Genomic DNA, 26,391 nt, shown 5'->3' with positions numbered 1-26,391 from the left:
GGTCTCGGCATGGATAGGTTTTTCAAGGGTGTAGTGTAAATGGGGTATAAAGCTGTTGAAGCGAGCAGGAGGTTAAACACAGAACCAGATACAACATCCAAAGACTCACAAAAAATAAGTGAAACACTATCAAAGCTGTGCGTCCCATTACAGCAGGCCAAAATCCAAGCCAGAATTTAGAAAAAAAGAACATCAGAAGAACTCTGGAATATAGTGGTTGCAGTAGGAAGGTCTGGGTCTGGTTGACCAGGAGAAATGCAACGAAAGGCCGAATCATGAGTGAATTCAGCCATCCTGATCAGAAAATCCTCAAGGAGAAAATCTGACCATTAATATGCAGCAGGAAGGATCCAAAGCACAGCAACAACTGCAGTCCAAATAATAATGTTTTGGAGTGACCCGGTCAAAGTCAGAAACCTGAAGGTTTTGCAGATAGTGTCATAATGTGACTAAATGAATTTATTTCTGCCAAAAAAGGAGTAGACCAAATTTCCTCTGCAGAAAAGGGAATTATTTGTTGTCAATCTATAGAATCGGTTGTCCCTTAGGTTCACACAGCCAATTTGTCCTAAATTGCTGTTTTCCCTCAGTACAGAAAACCCTCATTTAAAAAAGTACTTTTTGTATTTACTGGTGTTACGATGGTCTTATTTCAGCATGTTTGCAGTAAGCTAGGACATCTACAGTAGCAGACATCACCTACAATTCCCTTTTAAACATCAATATTTGCCTCATCTTTTGATCAGACCCTGTAATTCAGTGAAAGGGGGGAGTCAGAGTAGAAAAATATGCAAGAGGCGGTGACTCCAGTGACTGGAAGATGGAGGGGATTTCGCTGGGAGCTGTTGGGGAGCGGGCTACCATTCAGCTGGCGTTTGACTGGGAAGGGCCACTTTGAATGGCTGCAATTGTAATTGTATGTGGAAAAAAATCCACATACAAGAAATGTTAGCCATAGAAAATTCCTTCTCTAAAAAAAAAAACTTTTATGAAACAGAAAACTAGCATAAAGTCCTTGGGGGAAAAAAACCCCAAAACAAAAACTCCTTGGAAAAGAAGGTTGGCTTTGTTCTAAGCAGCATTATGGTCAAATTCAAACACGTTTTAACTTCATATCCAAATATTTAATAAACATATTTGCTGCGTTTCCATTAGGGGAATTAGTGGACAGGTCCCATCAGTATGATTATTATTATTAATCAATACATAATGATGTCCGAATGACAATACATTTTCATTTCCTTCTATTTGAATTATTGAGTTTTACATCACTTTGGAGGATTGATCAGCGTCTGGCTTACACTAAATGCTCACCTTACAAACATGAAAAACACAAACCGATGGGGAAAAGAAAACTAATTATAAAGCGCTCTTCTTGGCTAAGAGAAATTAAATACTAAAATAAAATTATATAAACAAACAAAACAACTGATAGGTGTAGTTATCCTAAAGAAAGAGGAGTCTGTGTCTGCAGAAAACGCAACAGGGCCCAACGGTTGTTGAGGAAACAAAACAACATTGAAGCAAAAGCCTCGATTTTTCCATAGAGAAATTGAATGAGATAAAGTTTGCCATATTTAGTGTGGGGGCAGCTTCAGGGAAAAACAGGAATTACCTCTTTGACAGGAGGGAATTTCTTCTTACACTCCATGGAGAGAGAGCGCAAGTCCGTCTGCATGTTCTCCACCAATTTCTTCACCGCTTCGGGACTACTGGTCGACATCTTTGACGGCGTCTTTGACACAAAACCTAAAGAGAACACTAGAGGTTTACGAGCGCAGTCGCCCCCCACCCCTTTACCGCGAAGATATGAGCCGTAGCTGCTTTATTAGTAGCTCCCTTTAGGTAAGAAACTAAAAACGCCGCGGTCCATTGACACCGAACCCGACTCCTCCGCTTCGGGCGCCCCGTGAACAGGACAGCACCGATGACACCGGCATAGGGCCCCCCTCTGAAGAACCCGCTAACAGCAGCTACGACCAGGAGCCGCCTTCACTGCGCCTGTTTCCTTTCTCACACGTAAAATGCAAGTCGAATATATATTGACTAAATGTATCTATCTGCCATCGGCGGCCGTGCCAGCTCTGCTTTCCTTCCCACAATGCTTTGGTGAACAGTGACACGTCACTCAGACTTCCGTAAACAGTAATGATCCTAGAAATATTCCTACAGCGACGCCTGCTGGACAGAAAAATAAAAAATAGATGCGTGAGAAGCCTCGGTCCAAAACCAAGAATTGAACAAATGCCTCAGAAGGGGATTAGGGCCACTGAAAACATAAAAAAAGTTAAATGATTTTTCAATTTTATTCAGTAAAATATGAGAAAAAAGTAAGAATTCTGACTTTAAACTCAGAATTTAGACTTTTTTTTTTTTTTTTTTACAGAAATCTTACTTTTTTCTCATTATAATTTTTTTTCTCACTATTCTGACTTTAATCTAATAATTCTGACTGAATTCTGACAGCTAACAAACATGGTAGCATCAAGTCGTGTCTGTTTTAGAGACTAAATTGGCTCTTTTGTTTTAATTACCTTCTGCTCCTCCAATAATGAAACACCATGACCAGGGACTCCTCAGACATGTAAAAAGTCACCTAATTCCGTCATTTTCCACCAATGTGTCACTGGCCCTCCCAACAACTCACATCTTTGACAGTGCAGCTGAGTGCTCCACATCTCTTCCTTTCTGGTGCCCATCTACATTAACGTCCAAAGTTCTGAGATTAAAGTCAGAATTCTGAGATTAAAGTCAGAATTCTGACTTTTTTCCTATATTAAAGCTACAGTGTGTAACTTTTAGCGACATCTAGCGGTCAGACTGCAGACTGCAGCAACATGAACATCTCCCCCCCACCGCTTCTCCCCCCCAACAGTACGGCGAGCGTTACGGGACAAAATGTCTTCCACGACGTCCGCATCACCTACCTTCTTAAGTGATGAGGTTTGTTTACATAGATAATTTTACAGATAGTATTTCATTAGTCTGTGTGTTCAGTACCGTCTCAGTTCATCTCTCTCAACTTGCCGTAGTTACTTTCGAGCATAATGGGCGATCTCGCAATCGCTAGTTTGTTGGCTCTGCGCTGCCGTAGCGCAAAGATGTCTGCCTCCATGGCTGCGAGACCCGCTCCTATGTAATTATAAATAACGAATTCTAAGGCAACGTAAATATTAAGGTTAAGAGGCTGAGCTCGTAGATGATGATAAAATAACATAGTTATGTATAATATATTACATTTCTGACTGTATATCCCTGTAATTATTACACACTGTAGCTTTAAACTGAAATAATAATAAAAATCACTTTTTTTATTTTTTCATTGGCCCTAATCCTCTTCCGTAGATATATATAAACACAAAAAGAAAAAAGATAAAGAATTTTTAACCTGGTGTCAATATATATAATTTGCATATTTTAAAAATAATGTATTTAAAGGAATAGTACACCCAAAACATGATTAGCCTTCATTTTCTACTCACCCCCATGCTGAACAACACTCTGGAGTACTTTTTTGATATCTCAAATGCATCTGGAGATCTGGGAGGCTTCTTGCTGTCTGCTGACATTCAAATAATGGAGGTCTATGGTGCCCGAGACAGAAAGGTCCATAAAAGTCCACAAAAAACGTGTCAATATTCCTCCATACTGCTCGTCCAATGTATTCCAAGTGTCCTGAGTGGGTAGCATCCAGAATTTACTCGAAACGAAGTCATTTAGAATGTTTTTAGAGCATAAACAGTAGTGTATAGGATTTCCTGAAAGCGCGCGCCAGCGCGTTCATGACGCTACGGAAGCCGGCACACCAAACCAGATGAAAGTGCGCATTCAGCGTCTGCTCTGCCGATAATGCAAGCGTAGAAGAAGAAATGTGCTGTTTACCTGTGCAAAGAAAGAAACAACGAAAGAAAAATGTCTGAGGTTGCGCGCTTTCAGGAAATCCTATACACTACTGTTTATGCTCTAAAAACATTCTAAATGACTTAGTTTCGAGTAAATTCTGGACGCTACCCACTCAGGACACTTGGAATACATTGGACGAGCAGTATGGAGAAATATTGACACGTTTTTTGTGGACTTTTATGGACCTTTCTGCCTCGGGCGCCATAGACCTCCACTATTTGAATGTCAGCAGAGCAAGAAGCCTCCCAGATCTCCAGTTGCATTTGAGATATCAAAAAAGTACTCCAGAGTGTTGTTCAGCATGGGGGTGAGTAGAAAATGAAGGCTAATCATGTTTTGGGTGTACTATTCCTTTAATTTCTAACATTTTTAATTAAATAAATGAATGTGGATGTTTATCTATACACATTTAAAAATCTGGTTATCTAAATTATATTAAAAACAAATACATGCATCCATTGATTATTTATTAATATAAATAATTAGAGAAAGTTTACTACAAAATTAAAGCGTTAAAGTAAAAATTGTGTTAAAGTAACTAAATATAATTAACTAAATTCCAAAAGTGGTTGAATTGTTTTGTTTAGTGTCTCTTATATGCATGTATAGCACTGAAATTACAGATTGCATTCATTTTTTTCCCTAACATAAATAGATTTTAATCAGAAACATTACCTATCAAATGCAGTGTTCGGTCTAACTTATTATGGACTGACTACTGGTTTGTTGTTGGTCTTATTTGACATTAATCATAATTCATCAACATTTAAATTTTTTATTTTTTTTTTCATGTTAAACAGTAGCAATGGCAATATAAAATTAAACAAGCTAAATGTTATGTATATTCTAAGCTAAATATAGTTATATCTACATAATTTCCATAATGCTAAATTATTTAAAAAGTATATGTGATCATTCCAGCTTTTTTGGGGGGGGGAATTAATTAAAAACACACACCTCTATTTAAATTAAATTTAAATTTCTATGTTTTATTCAGTTTTTTTTTTATTTTCAGCTTTCATAAAAAAAATTATATATATATATATATAAATATTATTTTTTTTTTTTTTATCCACACACCCATACACTTAAGGGCAATTTATAGACACCAATCAATATATCAATATAGTAGGAAACCAGACTACACATTCATGGTAGAACATGCAGACTGTAGGCCGGATGTCGAATCCATTGTTTGTCTTTGCAGTTTGAAATAGTAGGTACTTTGTTTAGTAGGTGTTTAAATAGAACAGTTTTAAAGTGGTACGTGTTTTTTGTTAATATCTGTTAATTAATATATAATATATACAATCAATTAATATCTGTTAATATTCTACAGGTATGTTTACAACAAGGAAATCATAACTATATTATCAGGTCATTTTATTTATTTGTATTTTATTTTATTTTATTTACCAAAGTAGTTATACAAAATCAGGTAAGGCAAAGGAATAACATTGCACAAACTGAAATGTTTTTTTTACAAATAAGGTGGTAATAAATCAGACATAAAAAGGGGTTTATCTAAAAATGTTCTTTATGCTAATCAAATATTGTGCATTCATCCCTGCATCTTAACAAACCAAGGCTGAGGTTTCTCTTGTGCATCAGGAAGAAAAGACAAGCAAAACATTCTTTTGGGGATGAAACTTTCTGACCTGCTTCCCCAACTCTACAGTCTCTTTCCAGACCTCAGCATTCTCATGCAATAAAGAAAAAGTGTATTAGATTTAAGGTAACCAATGCTTAACTAAAACAGTGTAAATAGCAAACGTAAAAGATAAGTAAAAAACATCCATACAACTCTGCAGAAATCACTAAAACATGTGAAAACTTGAATCCTAATCCCGATGTATTACAATGAAAAATAAAAACAAACAGCTTATCTAAAGAGTCCTTTAAGCTAAATTCCTTACCAGCAGTTTTTTAAGCAGCACCTATTAGTATACTTCGGCTTAGAATGCTTAGCCCCACCCTCAAATTTTGATTGGTTAGCTAAGCAGATTAAACAAATAAAACAGACAATTCAAGATATTACACCTTTAGAGTATAGAAAATAAATATTTTAATTAACTGATTATAAATGTAATTGTCGGTTTATGTTTTTCATTAATAATTTAAACATTAAAGTAAATACTGTCTAATTGCTCAAATGTTCTCATTCATTTGAATAATCACATATATGAATATATATTTAATGATCCAACATATTAAATGTGGTAATTTTGGACTTCATTAATGAAGCAGTATTATTTTTTAAATATTGTATTGGATGGTTTTAGGCAAGAGATTAAAAGAATCCAAAAGAATAGTTTCTTAGAACTGAAAGTTAACTAGTATTCTTTAAAATCAGAGCTCAAACAGGATATTATTTGACTACAAAATCATACAAAATTCCCTTTAATGGTATAGAAATTGGCTTGTTATGTAAAGAAAATGATAAGAGAAAAAAGAAACAGCCATTTAATCAAACATCAATAAAAAATTGTTTTTCTCCCAAGCAACTTTAAACAATTAGAACTTTCTAGAACTTTCAAGATATTGAAGGAACCCTTGATATGACAGCAGTCGTTAATAAACTGTAACCAGAATGAAGGCATATGCTGCACTGGTTAACAAAAAAATGAGTTTAACAGTCAGCAGCTTTCTTTAGGTTAGCTTTCATGGCGCAGCGAGTCAGGGCACTTCTTGTGCTCCATCTGCTGCAGATGATGCCGTTAAAAATAACAAAGTTACTGAAACCTTGTCAGACTAACTGAACATTACAGATGTCCATAACAGGTGAAAAGGCTTCCTTAGAAAGCAAATTCCTTTGCCACCGAGAACCTATAGTGGTTTTCAAATATACACATTACTCTGCCATTGGCAAATGAAATGTCGACATGCCCTCCCAAAAAGGATGGAGAACATTTTTGTTTCGAGGCATTGGGCAAGGGAGGAAGTTCCAGAAACAGGAGGTGCAGTAAGAGGTCTCTAAGAGTCTGCACCTGAGGTAAGGCAGAGAGGGAGAGAGGAGGGGAGAGAATTCCGCTCTCAGCAATGAGACTCCTTTTCACGGACGGGGAAATATCCGTCCTTGTTGGGTGGAGCTTTCTGGTGGAGAGTGTCCCCTTCTGCAGCCAAGATGCTCATCGGCCTCCCTTGTTCCTGCTTCCTGGTTGGTAGGTCAGGGGAAGGAGTGGTCAGGAGAACAAGGCGCTGGAATGGGTGATATGAAAATCCACAAGAACAGAATGAAAACAAGAAAATATGCCAAACAAAAAATAAGTCTTAAAATGAAATTGGAAATTGTTAAAGCTTGGTTTAAAAAAATCCTGGCATTTATTCATGTGTAATTAAGGTATGAAAAGCAAACCAAATACAAACCCTTCCTTTGTAAAGATGTTTTTTTTTATTTTATTTACATTCATCTCAAAACATGATTATCCAAAACAAAAATTCTTTACTCTCAAAAACCTATTTTTGCCTTGTGTAAAAGTAGTTAAAAAGAAAAAAATTCTCCCTTCTTAACCCCTAATGTTTCAAAAAAAAAAAAACAAACAACCTAAAAATTGTTTTCCAGCACATTAAATACATAAGATGCTGTTGATTTGAAGTCTATCAAGCAGGGTGTATTTTTCAGGAAAAAGGCTTCAAGACATAGATATGTTCTTGCTCTGCACCTCATGGTTGGTATCCTTGGAAACTAGAAAGTCCACTTCAAGTTAGGAGCGTTAATAATTAAGCCGTTCACCTGTCTAACTCTCCTCCGTTTCTCATCACTGCTCCTCTGATCCACCTGCTCCTGCCTCTTCTTAATGTGCTTGCATCCAGTCATCAGGGTCAGATTTTTCTTCTTCTCTCTGGCCAGTGGTGAGAGTGCTTACAGTTCCTTGGTGTTTCTGATTTCCTGATCCTGAACTGTTCTGCCTCTCAACCACTGACCCTGAAATCCCACATCCTCCAAAACCGGTCCGCTCTGCCCCACTCTGTTCCAGACCGCCTGAGCAAAGCAAAGCCTATAGCCTCCATGGTTCCTCCCATCTTGCTCCCCTCCGATTTCCATGAAGCTTGAGGAGAGCATGCAATATATTATTTAATTCTTAGGAGGAAAACATGCAGTAATGAATGCTTAATCTAGTGTGACATAGGGTGAAGAATACTGACCATCAGAATGAATCAGCCATGTTTCTTCCTAAACATTTTATTTTCACAGGTCTTTGTAATGGGGATAATTAGGATCATACAAACATTACACATACACTCTCAACTTCAGAACTCATCATCTGTTTATCCATGCCTTCAATAAGACGTTTCTTTTTAAGTTGTGAGATGCGCTCTTGAAAGTTGTTTTGAATGGATTTGCTGAAACTTAAGTATATAATAAATATATTGATCGAGATGAGTAATCTGCTTCCTGGTATGTTGAAGTATCAATAGTTTGCATCCAATAATTTAATTAAACGGAATTATGCTCTCATTTCTAGTTACCGATCAGTCATTACCATATTTTAATTTGATTAACTAGATCGACATTTTTTTCCCTATTTGGTGAGATTGCAATTGCAGATCTTGTCCTGACTGGCTTCCAACAGACCAGAGTGGAGCAAAAAATAACTTGGCTCTGTATTATGACAGTTAAGGATGGATAACACGTACGTGGAGAGTGATGTGCGGAGGAGTAGCAGTCGATGTGGAACAGTTCTAATTGATTAACATAACTGGCAATTACTCCACACGATGTATGTGAGCAGGGTGGAGCGGTGACGGAGGATGCGGAATCTGGAGGTGGGTCTGCTTGTTCTTGTTCTGATCCATTTGCCTGACCTGGCTTCGGACTCATGGACCTCTGAGCCTGCCTGTTCCTGTCTAACTGCTTTGCCTGATCTGTCTTTGGACTCCTGGATCTCTGAGCCTGCTTGGTCTTGTTCTGATCTGTTTGCCTGACCTGGCTTCGGACTCCTGCATGTCCTCTGGGCCTGCAGCATCTGGGACACTGCTCAAAGTGTATCACCGTGTAACTTGTTGGCAGCCTATCAGCTGGATCCTACCTCATTCACTTCCTTCCTCATCAAGTCAAGTCAGCTTTTATTGTCACTTTCTTCATATGTACAAGACATACAAGGGAAATGAAATTACGGCTACTCTCTAGAAATATACAAATATACAAGAAATATACAAAACTGACATTTAAAAACTGACATAAAGTGCGGGACATGACAGGTAACAGTGATAAGATAAATATAAAGTATAGACAATACAATAAAAGCAATAAAAGCAATAAAACAGCAGCAATAGTTTATTCCAGGCTGAGGTAGTGCAGGTAAGGTGCAGTCTCTGGTACAGTGTATGTGTGTGTGTGTGTGTGTGTGTGTGTCTCGGGAAATGGACTGATCTTGTAAACCAGATTAGTGACACATTCATAAACGTCCTCCGTTAGATTTAAGTGGTCACTAACCTGTGTTTCCTTTCTGCAGTTTCCTGCCTCGGATGCCCTAGCCTACTGCAGATCAGCAGCTCTTTGTTTTAATAAAGGCTTTTTGTATTATTCAACTGTCTGTCTTGTCAGAATACTGTGTCCTCTGTTCTGAGCTGTGACAATCTCATGACCAAAGGCTTTGTCATATGCAGAATAAGACCTACAATGAAAATCTGCACTTTTATTTGGCCAGGTTCCCTTTTATAAGAACACAAACACAGACATATTTTGGACTTGATCATTACTGTGGATCTAAACAGTCTTTATCAGATTTTCCCTTATCTAATCATTTTTGTTTTATAAAAAAAAAACTGTCAAAGACACAGTATATGTGAAGACATCGTTAAGGTCAGTGTTATTGAAACATTTAATTGGATTTACTCTTCTACCTCCACTTTGCCCTTTAAAGGCCAATTTATGCTTCTGACGCATAGCCTCTGCAACCATCAAATCTGTCTGTTGTGCACCTCAAAAAAATCCTGACTAAGCGTCGGACGGTCGCAAACCCCCGCAGACCTTAAGCGGAACGGGGCAGACAAAAAGCAGCTGTGATTGGTCATTGGTACGCCTTTTCGGCTCTCCGTGTGGTCGTCCTTCTCTATTCAGTGTCAAAACCGAGGAACAACTACAATGGACAACTATGTCGAAAGGTTAATCGGTCTTTTTAACGATTTTATTAACAGAATTTGTTCCTCTTCAATGTCTAGCAAATCTAGATCCATCTCTGTGACCCTGATATCTTGTAGACAAGCCATTGTTGTTTTGGAAGATAAACATTCCCGCCAGCGCCGCCAAAGTTATCGTCACCGTCTGCCGAAGTTCTCGAATAGGCTCCCCCTTGCACTTTGGTGGGAAACTGCTGTTCGTCCCTAGAAATTCTAGACCTACAGTGCAGAAGCATAGCAGCAATACTGGTTTGCGACCAGACTCAATCGACATTTGTGTGCGGTTGCAGAATTATAATCTACCCTTAACTCTGCAGATGACTGGTAAAAAACCGCCATTTTAAAATTTCATACATTAATTCAACTGCTCAAATTAAAGGAATCGTTGTTTTGGAAAGAAAAAATGCTGGGTCCTGCCAGCGAGAAGTGAAAAGGGGGATTTTCAATATACTGAATGCAAATTAGTTAAACATCTATAAAGGGAGACTGGAGATATTACTTACAAATGCAAAAGAAGCTTTCTTCTCAGGTATTCCTGAAAGTCATGGCCATGTTCGACAGGTTGGGGATCTGAACTCAACTCTACCAGGGCTGCAACAAATTTGCCAACAAATCTACTCCGCATACCCAGAGCCAGAATCAAAAATGGAGAAGCAGTGTTTATTTCTAATATTGCCAAAACCCCTAAAGTGCTACAAACTGAGATTAAAAGCTAAGTTAAAACCCAGTCTGAGATGATTCCAGCTTTATGACATGGCGCATTACCCTGCTGAAAGTAGCCATCAGAAGTTGGGTACATTGTGGTCATAAAGGGATGGACATGGTCAGCAACAATACTCAAGTAGGTTGTGGCGTTGCAACGATGCTCAATTGGTACCAAGGGGCCCAAAGAGTGCCAAGAAAATATTCCCCACACCAAGACACCACCACCACCAGCCTGAACCGTTGATACAAGGCAGGATGGATCCATGCTTTCATGTTGTAGACGCCAAATTCTGACCCTACCATCCGAATGTCGCAGCAGAAATCGAGAATCATCAGACCAGGCAACGTTTTTCCAATCTTCTATTGTCCAATTTCGATGAGCTTGTGCAAATTGTAGCCTCAGTTTCCTGTTCTTAGCTGAAAGGAGTGGCACCCGGTGTGGTCTTCTGCTGCTGTAGCCCATCTGCCTCAAAGTTCGACATACTGTGCGTTCAGAGATGCTCTTCTGCCCACCTTGGTTGTAACGGGTGGTTATTTGAGTCACTGTTGCCCTTCTATCAGCTCGAACCAGTCTGGCCATTGTCCTCCGACCTCTGGCATCAACAAGGCATTTCCGCCCACAGAACTGCCGCTCACTGGATGTTTTTTCTTTTTCGGACCATTTTCTGTAAACCCTGGAGATGGTTGTGCGTGAAAATCCCAGCAGATCAGCAGTTTCTGAAATACTCAGACCAGCCCTTAGAAATTAAGTGTTAACGAGCAGTTGGACCTAATAAAGTGGCCGGTGGGTGTATTTATGTTTATTGATAATTTAATGGCCTTATTCCACTGAAATGTACTTTTCTTTAAGTTTTACTAATGCTTTTTATTTCAGTTAAAATGCTCTGAATTATATTGCTACTGAAATGTGCTTCTCAAATACATTTGATTTGTCTTGTGCTGTATTAATCAGTCTTGGAACTTTTCTTTAAACTGTGCCAAAGTGACAAGTGTGCAGAACAGTAAATAAAAATGTGGTTCAATGATGGCAATCTAATTTGCCTAATTTCCTGCAGCTATGGTAAAAGATGTTCATAAATTTAACCAGAGGTGTCTTCGGTGGTTTCAGTTCGACTCTAATGGCGTTTTGAAATGTTATATATAAAAAAAACTTTCGACAAACCTCAAAGAATTGGATTTTTCTTTTTTTAATCTCAAATCAATTCGCCATAGAAACAGTTGTGATAGATGCCAGACAAGCCCCCAGTTGATTATGGTTTGGTTTTTGAACCATAACAAATAAAGGGAAGCAACGCACAGCGTGACTTTAAACGGGACTTATTTAACAAAAAATCATAACTGGTTGGAGAGGAGATGGAGAAAGAGGAGAAGGTGGCAAAGAGACAGAAATAATTTGCTAGATTAGTTGGAAAGAATGCTGCATCTTAAGCTGGATCTGATGTCATCCTGAGATGCCTGGCCAGCTGCCTCCACTTCTAATCAGCATCAATTACAAGCCCTAAAACAGGGATGATAAAGATCGGGAGGAAAGGCCTTGTGTCAGGACGCCAGTCTGTGTGTTTGTCTTTTTGTGTTGTTCTCCCTTCCACCAGCAGGAGGCGCCTGGTTCTGGTCCGCCTCCTTACACACCTGATGATGGTTACCTCGTTAGCGGAGTGCTCTTAAGCTACTGATTGCCACTACCTCGATGCCAGAGTGTTTGCCAGTTTTGGGTGCTCTAGCCAAGCTGAGTTTTTGCAGAGTAAGACTGAGTTGTTGTCTACCTGAGTTTTAACTTTGTTTTATGTCTTTGCCTCTCGGCAGGAAGCCTTCCTGTAAACTGGATCTTTTCGGACCTTCTCTCCCTGAAGGAATCAACTGAGCCTCAAACCGAGCTGGGGATTCAAACAGGAGGTTTGGATCCTTCTTCCTTGAAGAGGACGTTGATTTAACTCTCTGAGCAAGGGAATCATCTCCATTACTACCCGTTCAAGTACCGCAGGAAATCTGAGTGGCAGCCAGTTTCTCCGTTCACCAACAACCATCAGAGTTCTGGGTAAACCCCGTTCCGCCCTCCACCGAATCAGAATTACACTGGAAAACAGCACACAGATTGGAGTCAAAGATCCTACGACTTCTCTGGAAATGTGAGTCAAGCACCAGATCCTCTTCTCCATATCCGCGAATGAAATTTCCCACTGAGCCTGAACTAATCGTTTGTCTTCCCTTTACCTTCCAGTTCCGGTCGAGCTGAGTTCTGAGCAACTCTGCACCAAGCCTTAACTCATTAATAAACCTGTTAAACTTTTCACCAGTGTCTCTCTGAATTGGTTTCATCTGCGTTTTTGGGTCAGACCTTTAGATAAAATCATGACACCTTGGGCTGTAACATTTCCAATAAATATACTTTTACCACTTACCATTTGACTAGTACTGAAAGATTTCACTTAAACCAGATAATTACCAGAACTAACCTTGATCATTGCAGTTGTAAATTGCTTCTAAAACCTTGTGGACGCAACAGGTTATATGTATAGATGATAACAGCATAACTCTGAGACTTAGGACACTCTATGGCTGTAGATGTAATTCTTGAATGCAAATAAGTATGTTTGGTTTGGGTTTGTTCACTGCAGGAAGGCGTCCGTTCATACTAAAGGGAAAATAAAAAAATAATACTACACTTTTCCTTTGAGAACTCAAGTGGGCAAACAATAGTTTCTGATGCTTAGAAGCGACATAAAACTTACTTCTCTAAGCGTTCCTGAAGTGTAGTAGAGTTTTCCTGCTGCCCAAGCAGGGATGCAAAGCATGGAGGACAGAGCCAGGACCCAGCCAATCGCATCCCCCCACAATGGGTACACATATTCATTGTTGTACTTTAGAGGTGAGTACTTAATCAATGAAAAGGCAAAGGTTCCCTGTGCAAAAAAATAAAAATAATGAAAAAACAATCTTATTTTAGTTGTTCTACTTGCATGGCTTAAATGTATGAGTCACTATAGCTGATAAAGTAACCTTCCATATTAAACTGCAGTTTTAATGTTGCCTTAAAGGGGCTGCTTCTGTTTCCAAAGAACAATTTGGAACATTGAAAATAAACATCAAACTTACGAAGCATGTGGCTGGAGTGAAGTAGAGCCAGCAGAACTTAATAACAGGGCCGGGTCGGTAGCCGATCATATCCTCTATGTTGTTGTAGAAACGATCAGCACCTGGGTTAAAACAATTTCACTGATGTCAGTGCTTTGGAGTGGTGTTTTACTGATTTAAAGTTAAGAGCTGTGGAAGCGGTGTGCATTGACTCACCATAAACCCAGGCAATGGCAACAGTCTCAAAAACAGCCACGAAAAGAAGACACATCCCACTGGCTGCATAGTAGTCGAAGAGCTGGAAGACGTACATGCCTCCCTAAAGGCACGAAAAAAAAGCTCATGCAAACTGCTATAACAGAACAATCCAATCACATTCATTTTTATTGCTTTTATTTATTAGAACAGATGCAGAGTGAATGTTGCTCAACATGACTAAACAAATAATTCATTTCTACAGTTTAATCTTTCTAACCATGTTCTTTGACTTTGTCACTTGCTTTTTGTGTGTTTGCAGAGACAAACCTCTGTCAGCATAATGAGTCCCAGGAGGAAGGACACCACAGCTAATGCAAGGATGAAGAGCTCCCTGCGGTTTTTCCGGCGGAAGACGGAGGGATACATATCCACCATGGCTGTCACCAAGCTCTCCACACAAACAAACTAACACGGCAAAGAGGTAAGGAGATTATTTATTTTCTATCAATCTCAACATAACTAAGCATGAGTCAAAAACGCTTTGCACATGCGTTAGTGCTGGTGATTATACCTGACTGTCCAATCCCAGGAAGACGATCATAACAAAGAAACAGCAGGCCCAGAGAGGAGAAACAGGCATCATGGTCACAGCGCGAGGATACGCTATGAAGGCCAAACCTGGACCTGGAAAACAGACAGACAGACATCCTTTAAAAATGTAACGGGTTTTAGAAGATGTAGATTAAATTCTACTAAAATATGTTTTATAGTTATTTGTGATGAGTGGTTTTTGGTGCCTATAAATACTGGGGAACTGCTGACAATTCCACAGAATCTGTTCGACCCCCAGCTGTGGTGAGTGCTCCGGTCTGGCTATCTTCTTTGTAGTGTTGGAGTTGGGTATCCGAGGGATTACTGGACTTTTTATTGCATTACAGCTGTTGGTGAACCAGAGGGGAGGCTAACCAGAGTATTTGTTTTTCTCTACCATTCATTACAGTAATTAGGGATGCACGATATAATCGGCCCCCTATCGGTATCGGCCTGTATCGGTCTTAAAACTGAATATCGGACATGGGCCACCCCACCGATATTTGACCCGATATTTGATCAGCTTCTGAGTTTCTAAAGTCTAAAAAATAAAATACTACTTCTTCTTCTTCCTCAAAAACTTCTTTTTTACAGACTTAAAAACTTCTAATGACGAGGGAAAAAATATTGATACATTAAAATATCCCAATATCTTCATATACTGATATATTGCCATTTAAAAACACCATATCAATCTCTTTTACTAATGAAATATTGCTATATGTCATTGTTATGCTGCGAAATCCCCCGAAAATTCACAAAATTTTGCCATATTTTTATATGTTGATATATTGACGCGGTATCGATCTATTTTACTAACAAAATCTCACAAGAATTTGCAAAATATCACAAGAGTTTGTAACAGAACGATGAAATTTCACGAGATTTTGAAAGTAAAATAGATCGATACCGCGTTTTTAAAAATCTATTTGATATCAGCATATGAAAATATATTTGAGTATATTATTTTTCAAAGTGTCAGAAATGGATAACAAAACTGCTATTTTCAATGACTACTTATTTTTGTCCAGCTTTAACATCGGTATCGATATCGGTTATCGGCTACATGAGGTTTAAAATATTGGCATATCGGATATCGGCCAAAATCCCAATATCGTGCATCACTAACAGTAATCTTTCTTTTTCTTAAAACCCAACTGTCTGGCATCCGATCTGTGCATGACGGGTTGGCTAATAGAGGAGCTGTGACACAAATACAATATTTAAGCCTCTTTGATGCAAGAGAAGAGAAGAAGACAGTACAAGTTTATTTAATTGTTTATGGACCCTGTAAGAACTTTACTGACAAGCACTGGGTACATGTTTTCATATTTCCACCACAAACCTTAAAGTATTTGTTTGACATTGTGCGTGAAAGAGAAACACATAGTGGTGAATATTTTTTAAGTGGGAAGAAATTGCTTCCTGAAAAGTATTGGGTGTGTTGGTATTTACTTTTACAGTGGGACAAACTGGGCAGACCCATATTTTTATTTCAGTGAAGTCTACATCTTTTTTGGGTATGTCTCTACAAGCTTTGCACAGGGCTTAAACTCCATGAGACTGGAAGGACGTTTTCTGTGAATTAAGCAGTTTTCTTGCTAGTGATTCTCAACTAGGTTTAGATCTGTATTCCCATAGCAGGGACTGTTTCCCTTTGAATGCATAACCAGGCTTATTTGTTCAGAAGAGGTTACAGGTGAAATGGAGACGTTTGAGACAAATCCTGCTGAAAAGAACAACAGCACCACCTGCTGTTTGGTGTGTAGCTGTGCTCGGTGTTGTTTCATGTTTAGTTTTGATCACAGGGAAGCTAAAAAAAATCCTGTATACAGTTGTTAATATGATACAGCTTAAAAAAAAAATTAGTTATAAAAAAAAAAAATCCAGCTGTTGGAACTAGTACTTATTTTTTTTAATGTGTATGTAAGTGTTATAAAAAGGAAAAAATGTTGGTAATCTTCAAGCTGATGGATTTGGGGCATTATGAGACAAAACAATAAAATAAGTTGTTTTTAGCATTCTCTGTTGGAATGCAACAGAAAATGCTGGAGGAGCATTGGTTTAGGCCCTGGATCTGCAAACTTTCATATCCAAGGAGACATTTTGCCCTGAGTCCGGCAAAGTAAAAGTCATTTATAGCTGCAAAATAAGACTTTTTAATATATATAAAAAAAAAAACCCTATTACTTTGGTTAAATATCTGCTATAGCAAATCCGCTGCCATCTTAAACAACGAACATTTGATCAGCTTTATTAGCTCAAGACAATAAAAAACAGAAAACGATTTTTTTACATGAAGCATGCTTTTTCTTCTATATGGTATGCTAATCATAAAACACATACTTTCTAGCTAATTAAAAGAAAAATAGCTCTACAAAACATATTTCTGGTGCTTTTAATGTCAAACTGTTGTGAAAATTTAATTTAGATATTCTTTATAAAAACCAAAAAAAGGTTCTAAGACTGGTATTTAAGAGGGTCTAAAGAGCCACATGTTACTCTGGAGCCACAGGTTGCAGACCCCTGGTTTAGGCCATTCTAATTCATTATTTAGTGGTATTGTAAACATTCAGTAACATCTCCTGCTATGTGTTTGGGAGTTTTGTCCTGCTGGATGGTGAACCTCAGCTTCTGTCTCAAGTCTTCTGCTGTTACCAGTTTTTTTTTTTTTTTCAGTATTTTCCTGGACATAGCTCCATTCCTTTTTTTTTTTTTAAATCAATTAACTCTCTTCACTTCCCTCTCAATCCCAGGAAAAACAAAGAACAGCCCACAGAGTCATGCTGCAGACCCATGATTTATTGTGAGGATGGTGTTTTCAGTTTGTTCATTGCTTGATTTATTGATTTGATTTTCCAACATACCACTGTACTATACTTGTGGATTTATTAGAGCAGAGCTCCTTCTTCCAAATGTTTGCTCTCTTCTTTCTTAATGGCTTTTGGCAAAATGCGAACAAGACATTCCAATAAAGGCCCGATTTGTAGAGCACTATTCACCATTTTGCTTGGTTCCTTTTCTAACAACTGTATCCCTTCTGTAATGTTCTCTAAGACATTTGAGAACAGCTGTATTTATACTAAGATTAAATAACAAAGAAATGGGCTTTGTTAATTATTCAAGTGACTTTTAAGAATTTTTATTCGGAGGCTCAGTTGGGCAAGGTGAATACAAATATGCCTCCCTTTTTCAGCTCCTAAAATCTATTGAAATTTGTTTGCTTCTCTGGTTATACAATAAATAAATTAAAAAACATCTAGTGGGGTATGAATACTTTTACAGATAGAGACATATTTCATCACTTTTCCTTTGTTTAATCCATTGTGAAAATATGCTTCCTGCTGAGGTTCCTTTCAGAAGGTTTAGCTCTCTATATAAATGCTCAAATAAATCAGAGGTCTAATTAAACCAACACACATTCACATTTGTTTTTGGATATTTTCTTCTGTCACATCTTTCTTTTGCTTTAGAGGAATGAGAGAAATACAAACCAGATTCAGCCACTTCTGAGATAGGAACGTTTTGCTCGAAGGACATGAAACCCAAAATAGAGAAGATGGCAAAGCCGGCAAGAAAACTTGTGCCGCTGTTCAGGAAACATAGACACAGGCAGTCCCTGGATAAGGAACAGAAAACAAATATATTGCAATAATTAGGAAATGCATTCACTGAATAATTTGGAATAAGTTTAGACTAGTTTGGGACGATTAATTCAATGCAAGTTGCATTCAATTTGAAAATCACAGAGGCATTTCATTTTTGGTCACAAGTGAGAGTCTGAAATTTGCCGCCACACAGAAGGGAAGAAAGAAATACAAGAAACTTGCAAATCCATGCATGTAACGCTAGAAATAAGCAACTTTTATCATACGACAAGAGAGCATTTAAAGCCATTAAAACAGAGGAGCACTGGAGCTAAGCATCACTGCAAAAAAATTAAATCTAAATAAGTAATTTCTTCTTAAAATAAGTGCATTTTTTCTTGAATTAAGGATTTAAGTGAGACACTTTGCCAATGGAACAAGACAATTTCCACTTAAAATAAGAAAAAAACAATTGCATTGTCTTATTTCAAGTGCATTTTATCTAGATACCTTATTTTAAGAGTAAAAATACTCATTCCATTGGCAAATCATCTTATTTACCTGCTCAAATTGAGGGTAAATAATTTAAGACATTTTTACTCATTTTGAGATCATTTTTGCAGTGATGTAAATGCTTGTAAATGCAGGACATAAATATGGAAAAAAAATCGCAATTTCAATATTGTTCATAAAAAATCACTCAACCCTAATACCCTCTATAGATCAGACTGAGTTCTTGTAAAAACTACAAGCTTTCTGAAGCCTTACCTGTAGCAGTTGTTGTTGTATTTGTTGTAACTGCCTAAGGCGGTAAGGCAGCCGAGGCAGATGGCATATGAGAAAAAAATCTGAGTCCCAGCATCCATCCAGACCTTAGCATAAAGAATAAAAGCAAACAAACTCAAAACAATTAAGAGTATACTTTATATTTCTAAAGATGTGTGCTTAAGGTCTACCAAGCTATTACAGGGCTAAAATTTCCCAGCTGGACTTTGAAAGCCTTTAGATGGATGATCTGTGAAGATCCTATCAATCATCTCGCTTTTCAAAGAGCTGTAACCAGTTGAAACCTGTTGCTCTTATATAGGTAATAGAATATCGCGCATTTTGCTTCCTGCACAGCTTAAGCAACACTATATTGTCAGAGAACCATGCCACCATGGGGTCGCTCTCCCTCCCTCGGCTCTCACAGAAGTGCTCCATTACCAAACAACAACAAATAAAAGATTTTTAAAACACACTGCAGGTCCTTCCCACATGAAACATACTGTAATCAAAAGATGTTTTTATGACCCTCAGAAAGTGTAAAGCTCAAATATGTTCCTGAACACCTCTCCAGACATTCATGGCGTGACATAGAAAGCTTGAAATCATCTATGACCAAATCCCTCATGATCTCCATCAGCTCTGTTATAGTAGGTAATTTTAAACAGTTTAGGCACTAAAGTGCACTGAGCTTTGTGACAATTAACAGCTTATCCGATCAAAAACCTGCTAGCTGTCCAGTTCTATCGCTGGTGGTTCTGGTGCATAAAGCTGAGGGGCCCTTGTAGTTCTTATGTGTCCTATTTTCTCTATCTTCTTAGATTAAAGCAAAACAAAATGAATTTTATAAGGTAAGCCCACATCCTCCTTAGAGGCTGATTAAATCATGATAACAACTTTTTTGATCATTAAACATTAGGTTTCAAGTGGAAAAAAAACTCTTATTTTACCATGTAGAAGTGGTAATAGTAGTAGTAGTTATAGAGATGAAGCCTTTGTACCTTTGTTCTCTAGATTTGTTTGTTTGTTAGTTTGTTTTTGACCAATTAAATAATTAGTATTTACATGTGGTTTCCTTTTTTAATAGAAGTTTCCATGTTTCCTTTCGTGTTCCTTAACAGATTTTAATTTCAAGAAAAATACAAAACACTTTTACCTCTTCGTCAAATCTATGGAAGAGATTGCCCAATGAGATAAAAAAAAAAAAAAACATTAATCTTTTAGATTTATTTTAAGATCATGAGGATGACCTTGCCAGACTATGACACTAGTTTCTAACATGGTTTGATGTTACTTACTGAGACTAAATGTTTCTTGCACTGGCGTAAATATGGGTAAGCAGAGACGGCAGTTGCTTAAGGGCCCACAACCTCTTAGGGGCCCCATCACTAACACCTGGTGCGCCCCCTATGTAAATGTAAACTAGGACATCTCTTTGCAGATGTAATGGTGCGAAAAATTCCTCTTAAGCCCACCTGATACTGAAGTGACTGACTGGCCCAGCCCGTATTTATACTGCAACACATTCCAGATTTCAACATGATGGGGCGCCGTTTAAACACCACATCAATAGCAAAGCAGACAGTGGTACTTTTATTACTATGTTAATAATTGTGTAAAGTTCATTAGACGGTTGGTTAAAAAATACACTCATATAATATCTTTCAAACCGCAGTAGATGTCAGGACTCCTGTCTGTGTGTTTGTGTTCTGTGTTTGTCTCCCTTCCTCCACCAGGAGGCGCCTGGTTCTGGTCCGCCTCCTCACACACCTGCTGATGGTTTCCTCCTTAACGGAGTGTTCTTAAGCTGCTGACTGCCACTACCTCGACACCAGAGTGTTTGCCAGTTTAGGGTACTCTAGCCAAGCTGAGTTTTTGCTGAGTCAAAATGAGTTCTTTTCAACCTGAGTTTTAACATTGTTTTTGTCTTTGCCTCTCTGCAGGAAGTCATCCTGCAAACTGGATTTTTCTGACCTTCTCTCCCTGGAAAGATCAACAGAGCTTCAAGGTGAGCTGAGGTTACAAACAGGAGGTTCGGACCTACTTTCCCCAAGAGATCGTTTGAGCTTCACACTGAGAAAGGGATTTATCTCTACTACGACCCGTTCAAGTTCCGCAGGAAATCTGAGTGGCAGTCAGCTTCTCCGTTCACCTACAAACAACCGCATTCTGGGTAAACCCTGTTCCGCCCTCCACCAAATCAGACAAACACTGGAACAACAGCATACAGACTGGAGTCAAAGATTCAACAACTTCTCTGGAAACGTGAGTCAGGAACCAGATACTCTTCTCCAAGTTCACAAATCAAATTTCCCACTGAGCCTGAACTAATCGCTGTGTCTTTCCCTCACTTTCCAGTTCCGGTTGAGCAGTGTTTAGAGCAACACTTCTCTCTGCATTATCTCTTCAATAAAACCTGTTAAACCTTTTCTCCTGGTCTCCCTGTTTGGTCTTCAGCATTTGGGTCTGAACTTTAGTAAAATCATGACAATAGAGATCTTAAAAGAAGGATGTATTTGAGTATTTTGTTTTTTACACTACGACTTGGAATTATTGGCAATCCAGAGCGTAGATTAAAACCATAACCGTTACGTGCAATGTGTTAGCGATGATGGATACCTAAAAGAGGTACTTAAGCGGATTCCAGAAAAGAAAAAGGGAAGAAGAGCTGCTTTAAGAACGGAAAAAAGTTCCAAAATAAACACGTTCTTTCAAAGAACCAAAGAGGGAATGGTGGACGTTGCTGCTACAGTGAGTAAAGATTGTGACCAGGAGATGAATGGAGAGAGCGTGGGTGAGGAGGGGGGCTGTGAAGCTCAAGCTAGCCCGAAGGCTTGTTGTGCTATCAGACATCCCAAGTTTCCCAGAAGTTCTGGGAATCACCCTGATATAGATAGTTGTTCACAGATGCCGGTGAGTCGAATATCTTGTCCCAGGTTAGATAAGGATCTCCCTGAAATTAGTTTTTGCAACTTGGGATGTCTGTAACATGTGGAGGTGCGCTGTCACCATTGGTTCCATTCAAGGTGCGCAGTCAATATTTTTTTGTGTGTGATGTGTGATCATATACCACTGAGAATTGCATAATTGTATATTCTCAGCCAATTTATGGAACTGTCACCATATCCTGAACCTTTATTACATGTTGTACTTCATATGGGGCCCACCCAGATAATGTTGCTCATGGGCCTATTGTTATGCCATTGGTTTATTGGATAGAGCAAAGGACTGTAATCCATTGTTTATTTTCACAAATGTCCCATTTGTAAGGTGAATTAAAAGGCTATTTGTCATAAATTCGCACTAAAATTCCAGAATGTCTAAAACTTGTAGTTGTGGTTTGTGCAATCCTTTGTCTGACCAGAACAGACAGAACATTGACAAAGACTGTATCTGTTCTCTTTTGACAAATGCTGCTTGAATGACAAGTACCAATCTTGTGTCTGTCAAATCTGGCTTTTTTTTTTTCTGTTGGCACTATTGTACAATACACCTCAAGATCAAGCGGTATTTCTTACCTGGGGGTCAGAAAGTCGTCCCAAATCAGGGTACAGGTAATAGTGGATTCCTCCAAGGGCTCCTGGCAGAGTGACCCCTCTAATAAGTAGGATTACTAGCATTATATAAGGGAAAGTGGCTGTAAAGTAAACCACCTAGAAGAAAAAACACATCATTGACATTTATCAATTTGTTTTGAATTATTTTTGCTCTATTTTCGCAGTCTATTGAGATGATGTCACCTTTCCTGTGGATTTGACTCCCTTCCAGATGCAGAAGTAGCAGATGACCCATGCAACGGCTAAACAAGCCACTAGATCCCAGTTTAGAGAGCCAATGTGGTCAATGCCTGAGGAAATTCTCAGGACTCTACGTCTGTACAACACAAGCATCTTAGATTAGTGCAGCATCTAAAAAAACCAAACATCATTTACAAACCAGAAACACAATCTAAGGTGACCAATTTTGTATGCGTCTGGAATCACTTGTCATGGTGGATACTTGGTGAACTTCCTTAAGGAGAAGGCCAAACAAAAGGATAAGAAAAACAGAACTTACTCCCAAAACTCAATGACAGGAGAGGTGGCGTTCTCATGGTGATTGATGGAGCTATTTCCCCTCTGAAATGCCATACAGGAATCTTGAATGAACAACACACAAAAGGACATTCACTCCTGTGAAGGAATCCAAGCTTTCTCAGAGGTTTCCAAGTTACATTCAGATGAGAGAAGCAATGCCACCACTGAGAGGGAACAGTGAAGTGGAGCGGGAACATTCAGTCCCTCGACATAAAACAAGTATATGAATGAATAAAATAATAATGGAAACCACTGACAAACATCCTAAAGTGTATGTTGTCACATTTAGTTGAGATGTTTTTTAAAATTCTAAATTATAAAGCTCTTTCTGCCCATAAACAACATGCAGGCCACATGCTAGCAAGCTATCAGCATCAAAGCTAACATCTACAGTACACAGTAACGGTGCATTTTACTAATGGTAACAACACTTCCTCTGCATATAAATGCAAATAAATAGGCTGCATGTTGCTTTCTCTGAGTAAATTCAAGCCTTTTTTATTTATCATTTTAATGAGCATTTAAAAATGAAAACCTACCAAAAGCTCTGTAATTTCTACTGTATATTTCCTTTTCCTATTATTATCATCAATTATGTGTCATCCAGATAGTTTCTTTTTTTTTCCAACTAAGGAGTGGCAAAAAAGTAAGATATTGACAAAACTATGATCTCAGTATTTTGAAGTCTGTTGTCTGGAATCAAATAAAAAGCTTAAAAGCATAGGGATGGCTTTTATAGTACACGCATTATTGCCTGAAAGTCTGAGCTTGTCATTATGTCTTAATGGGGTGCTAAACTTTGGTAATATCCAACCTGAGTCAAACAGATTATTTCGGCAAGTTGTAAAAAAAAAACTAAAATTATATTCTCATTGTTGCCTGCAAAGGGTGTCCTCAACTTGTCCTACAAGTCACACTACAAACTGTACACCAAACTACTATTTGCAAATCCAGACAAAGACAATGTATTTCACGGCTCTATAAACACTGACAGCATTTGATTTTGCACAGTAAGGTGTTTTTGTCATGATTCTGCACTTTTTGGTTCTGTGTAAGTTTTCTTTTTAAGTTTTCAGTTATACTTTGATTTATGTCCTTCTGTGTTCTCTAGTTTATTGGTTTCATTTCCATTTTGTGTTATTTTCGGTTATATTTTTTGAGTTCTTATATATTTCTTGTTTACCATTTGTTGCCCTCTTGTGACAGTCTCCTTCTCTTAGCTCCCTTCTGAATTCCTCTGCCCACACCTGCTCCCAATCTGCTGATTAGTCTGGTCTTGGTTCAGTCTCCCGTTTATACACCTCTTGTTCAGTCACTGTTTGCTGGTGCCTTGTCGTTTATTGGCTCCTTGTGTGTGTTTTTTTCCCTCTGTATTTTGGTAATTGTGTATTTTGTTATATTTTTGATTTTTGCTTTTGTTGCCACCTTTTGTTATTAAATCTGCTAAAACCACCTTCAGCTTCCGTCTCTACATTTGGGTCCTCTTTAAACTTCCACTGAACCTGACATTTTCCCCAATATCTTAACTAAATACAAACTATCCGCAACAATGTCACTACCTTATACCTTTAACTTTCGCTGTGTTTACATGTCTTTTGAAGTCTTTTAAATTGTACAATTTAGATTTGTGACGTCTGTGATTTTTTTTCTCTAAATCAATGTTTTTTTTTCTACGGTACATAAAACATTTATAAAGGTTATACTCCATTGTGTGACACTGCTTTGAAGTGAGACATCGCTCTGTGGCACTTTGAGATTTGTTTTTACAAATAGAAAGTTCTTTATAATTACTTATAGATAAATAATCATCATTACTATTATTGTTATTTTGCAATCAGAATCTAGCTCACACTGGTAACTTTGACTGTGCTTTAGGTACCAAACTCTAGCCATGTTTTTGTAGCATCTTTCAACATAGAAATATGGATAGAATGCATTATAAATCCACCCAAAAAATTTTAATATTAAAAAACAATTGACCTTGCATTAATGAAAAATGGTTAGCACCTCAGCAGTCACCTCACCTGTGTTCCATGTGTTATTGCAAGATGCCCAGGGCAGATCCCAGGTGAAGGAGTTGAAGAGATAGAATATGGCCCAGGCTAACACAACAATATAGTAGATGTTCAGGAGAGCAGCGATCACCTGGGTGGCATAACCTACGCCTGTGACGTTAAAAAGAACAAAAGTGATCATTTTAGTTGACAGTTGATTAAGCATTCTTTTAGTGCCCAAACAAAAGTAAACTGAAGCTTGGCGTTTACATGGAGGGAATTTTTAATAGCATTTACAATATAATGCCTCCCAGACACAAGAGTTTTAGATTAACATTATAATTCAGCGCATGTATTACAGCCGAAAATGCGTCTCTCCAAGATATAAGCTTTTATTTTCACCTTTTTTTCCCCCAAAAACATAAAATATGTCCTTGTGCCACAATCAATTAGATAGATCTAGACTATGCAAATTCACAACCCGCAAAAATATTGCACTGACATGTCTAAATTTTCTCTCTCAAGCCAAGGTATTGCACAAGTATGTTAGTTGTATTTTTCCACCAGGGATGCCCTAAATGTGACATGGATCCTACATAAAAGCAAACAACTTAAACGCTTACAAGTTGGTGTAATAAACTGCATTCATGTTACCTTCAAACAATGGACACATTTTCCTCCAGGCAGTGATCCCTCCTTCACTGGTGTACTGACCCAAAGAGGTTTCCAGGAGGAACACCGGGATCCCACAAGCAAATAAGAAGATGAGGTATGGGATAAAAAAAGCCCCTATAAACATTTAGGCAACAGGTCACAAACCTTATAGGATGAGCTTATTATATCTAAAACGCATATTCCAAAACAGAATATCTAAAATGACACAATCTAAACCTGACATATTTTGCAACCAAAAATGTGAATGGATTTTTACTTTCTGGAAATGAAAGATAGGTGTGTGTCAATGTCACCTGGAAAGAAAAAGTTACATGGCTGTCAAACTGTTTTAGAAATAAAAAATATGAAGAGCATATAGAGAACAGCATTTTTTTATTTTCTACACATTTGAACACCTTTTTTTTTTTCAGGTGACTTCTCCAGGTGATTAGTTGTACTATTTTGTGCAGAGTGTTACTGTAATTTGCCAAACTGTGGAGAAGATCCTCTCTAAATGCATGGTATTCCAAAATATATTTCCCAGGCATCACAGGATTGGTTTCTTTTTCTGGCTTCTCGAATAGATATGGAAGCTCTAAAAGACTCAGTAAGCCTTCAATTTAAAACAAGTTATAACGAGGTCCCATTTCTTTTCATGCACTGACAACCACACCCTTAGCATGCTGGGCTTTTTTAAATCCCTGCAGCTTATCCTTCACATGT

General features: G+C 38.1%; 2 protein-coding genes across 5 annotated transcripts in view; both read right to left on the bottom strand.

Annotated features, from left to right (window-relative positions):
* mon2 (MON2 homolog, regulator of endosome-to-Golgi trafficking) overlaps positions 1-2,115 on the bottom strand; it is a 97,283-nt gene extending 95,168 nt beyond the window's left edge. For 2 of the 4 annotated variants that reach the window (XM_038288556.1, XM_038288560.1), the window contains exon 1: positions 1,616-2,115. In XM_038288556.1, coding sequence (XP_038144484.1) covers positions 1,616-1,723 — 108 coding nt within the window. In that variant the 5' untranslated portion in view covers positions 1,724-2,115. The remainder of the gene's footprint in view (positions 1-1,615) is intronic. The other 2 variants (XM_038288559.1, XM_038288557.1) reach the window with 1 other exon arrangement.
* Positions 2,116-5,422: 3,307 nt separating this feature from the next.
* Positions 5,423-26,391, bottom strand: part of LOC119785776 (sodium- and chloride-dependent GABA transporter 2-like) — a 35,177-nt gene continuing 14,208 nt past the window's right edge. Inside the window, exons 3-15 of the mRNA XM_038288565.1 lie at positions 25,669-25,803; positions 25,045-25,185; positions 23,001-23,082; positions 22,685-22,817; positions 22,463-22,597; positions 18,948-19,051; positions 18,087-18,211; positions 14,573-14,685; positions 14,329-14,466; positions 14,020-14,122; positions 13,825-13,925; positions 13,461-13,631; positions 5,423-7,101 (exon numbers count right to left, since the gene is read on the bottom strand). Of these exons, the coding sequence (XP_038144493.1) occupies positions 6,937-7,101; positions 13,461-13,631; positions 13,825-13,925; positions 14,020-14,122; positions 14,329-14,466; positions 14,573-14,685; positions 18,087-18,211; positions 18,948-19,051; positions 22,463-22,597; positions 22,685-22,817; positions 23,001-23,082; positions 25,045-25,185; positions 25,669-25,803 (1,646 nt within the window). The 3' untranslated portion in view covers positions 5,423-6,936. The remainder of the gene's footprint in view (positions 7,102-13,460; positions 13,632-13,824; positions 13,926-14,019; positions 14,123-14,328; positions 14,467-14,572; positions 14,686-18,086; positions 18,212-18,947; positions 19,052-22,462; positions 22,598-22,684; positions 22,818-23,000; positions 23,083-25,044; positions 25,186-25,668; positions 25,804-26,391) is intronic.

The sequence above is a fragment of the Cyprinodon tularosa genome, unplaced genomic scaffold, assembly GCF_016077235.1.
Source record: "Cyprinodon tularosa strain WSP-4 unplaced genomic scaffold, ASM1607723v1 ctg258, whole genome shotgun sequence".
Taxonomy (NCBI): Eukaryota; Metazoa; Chordata; class Actinopteri; order Cyprinodontiformes; family Cyprinodontidae; genus Cyprinodon; species Cyprinodon tularosa.
Note: the sequence above shows the minus strand (reverse complement) of the source record. Positions and strands in the feature narration are given on the sequence as shown.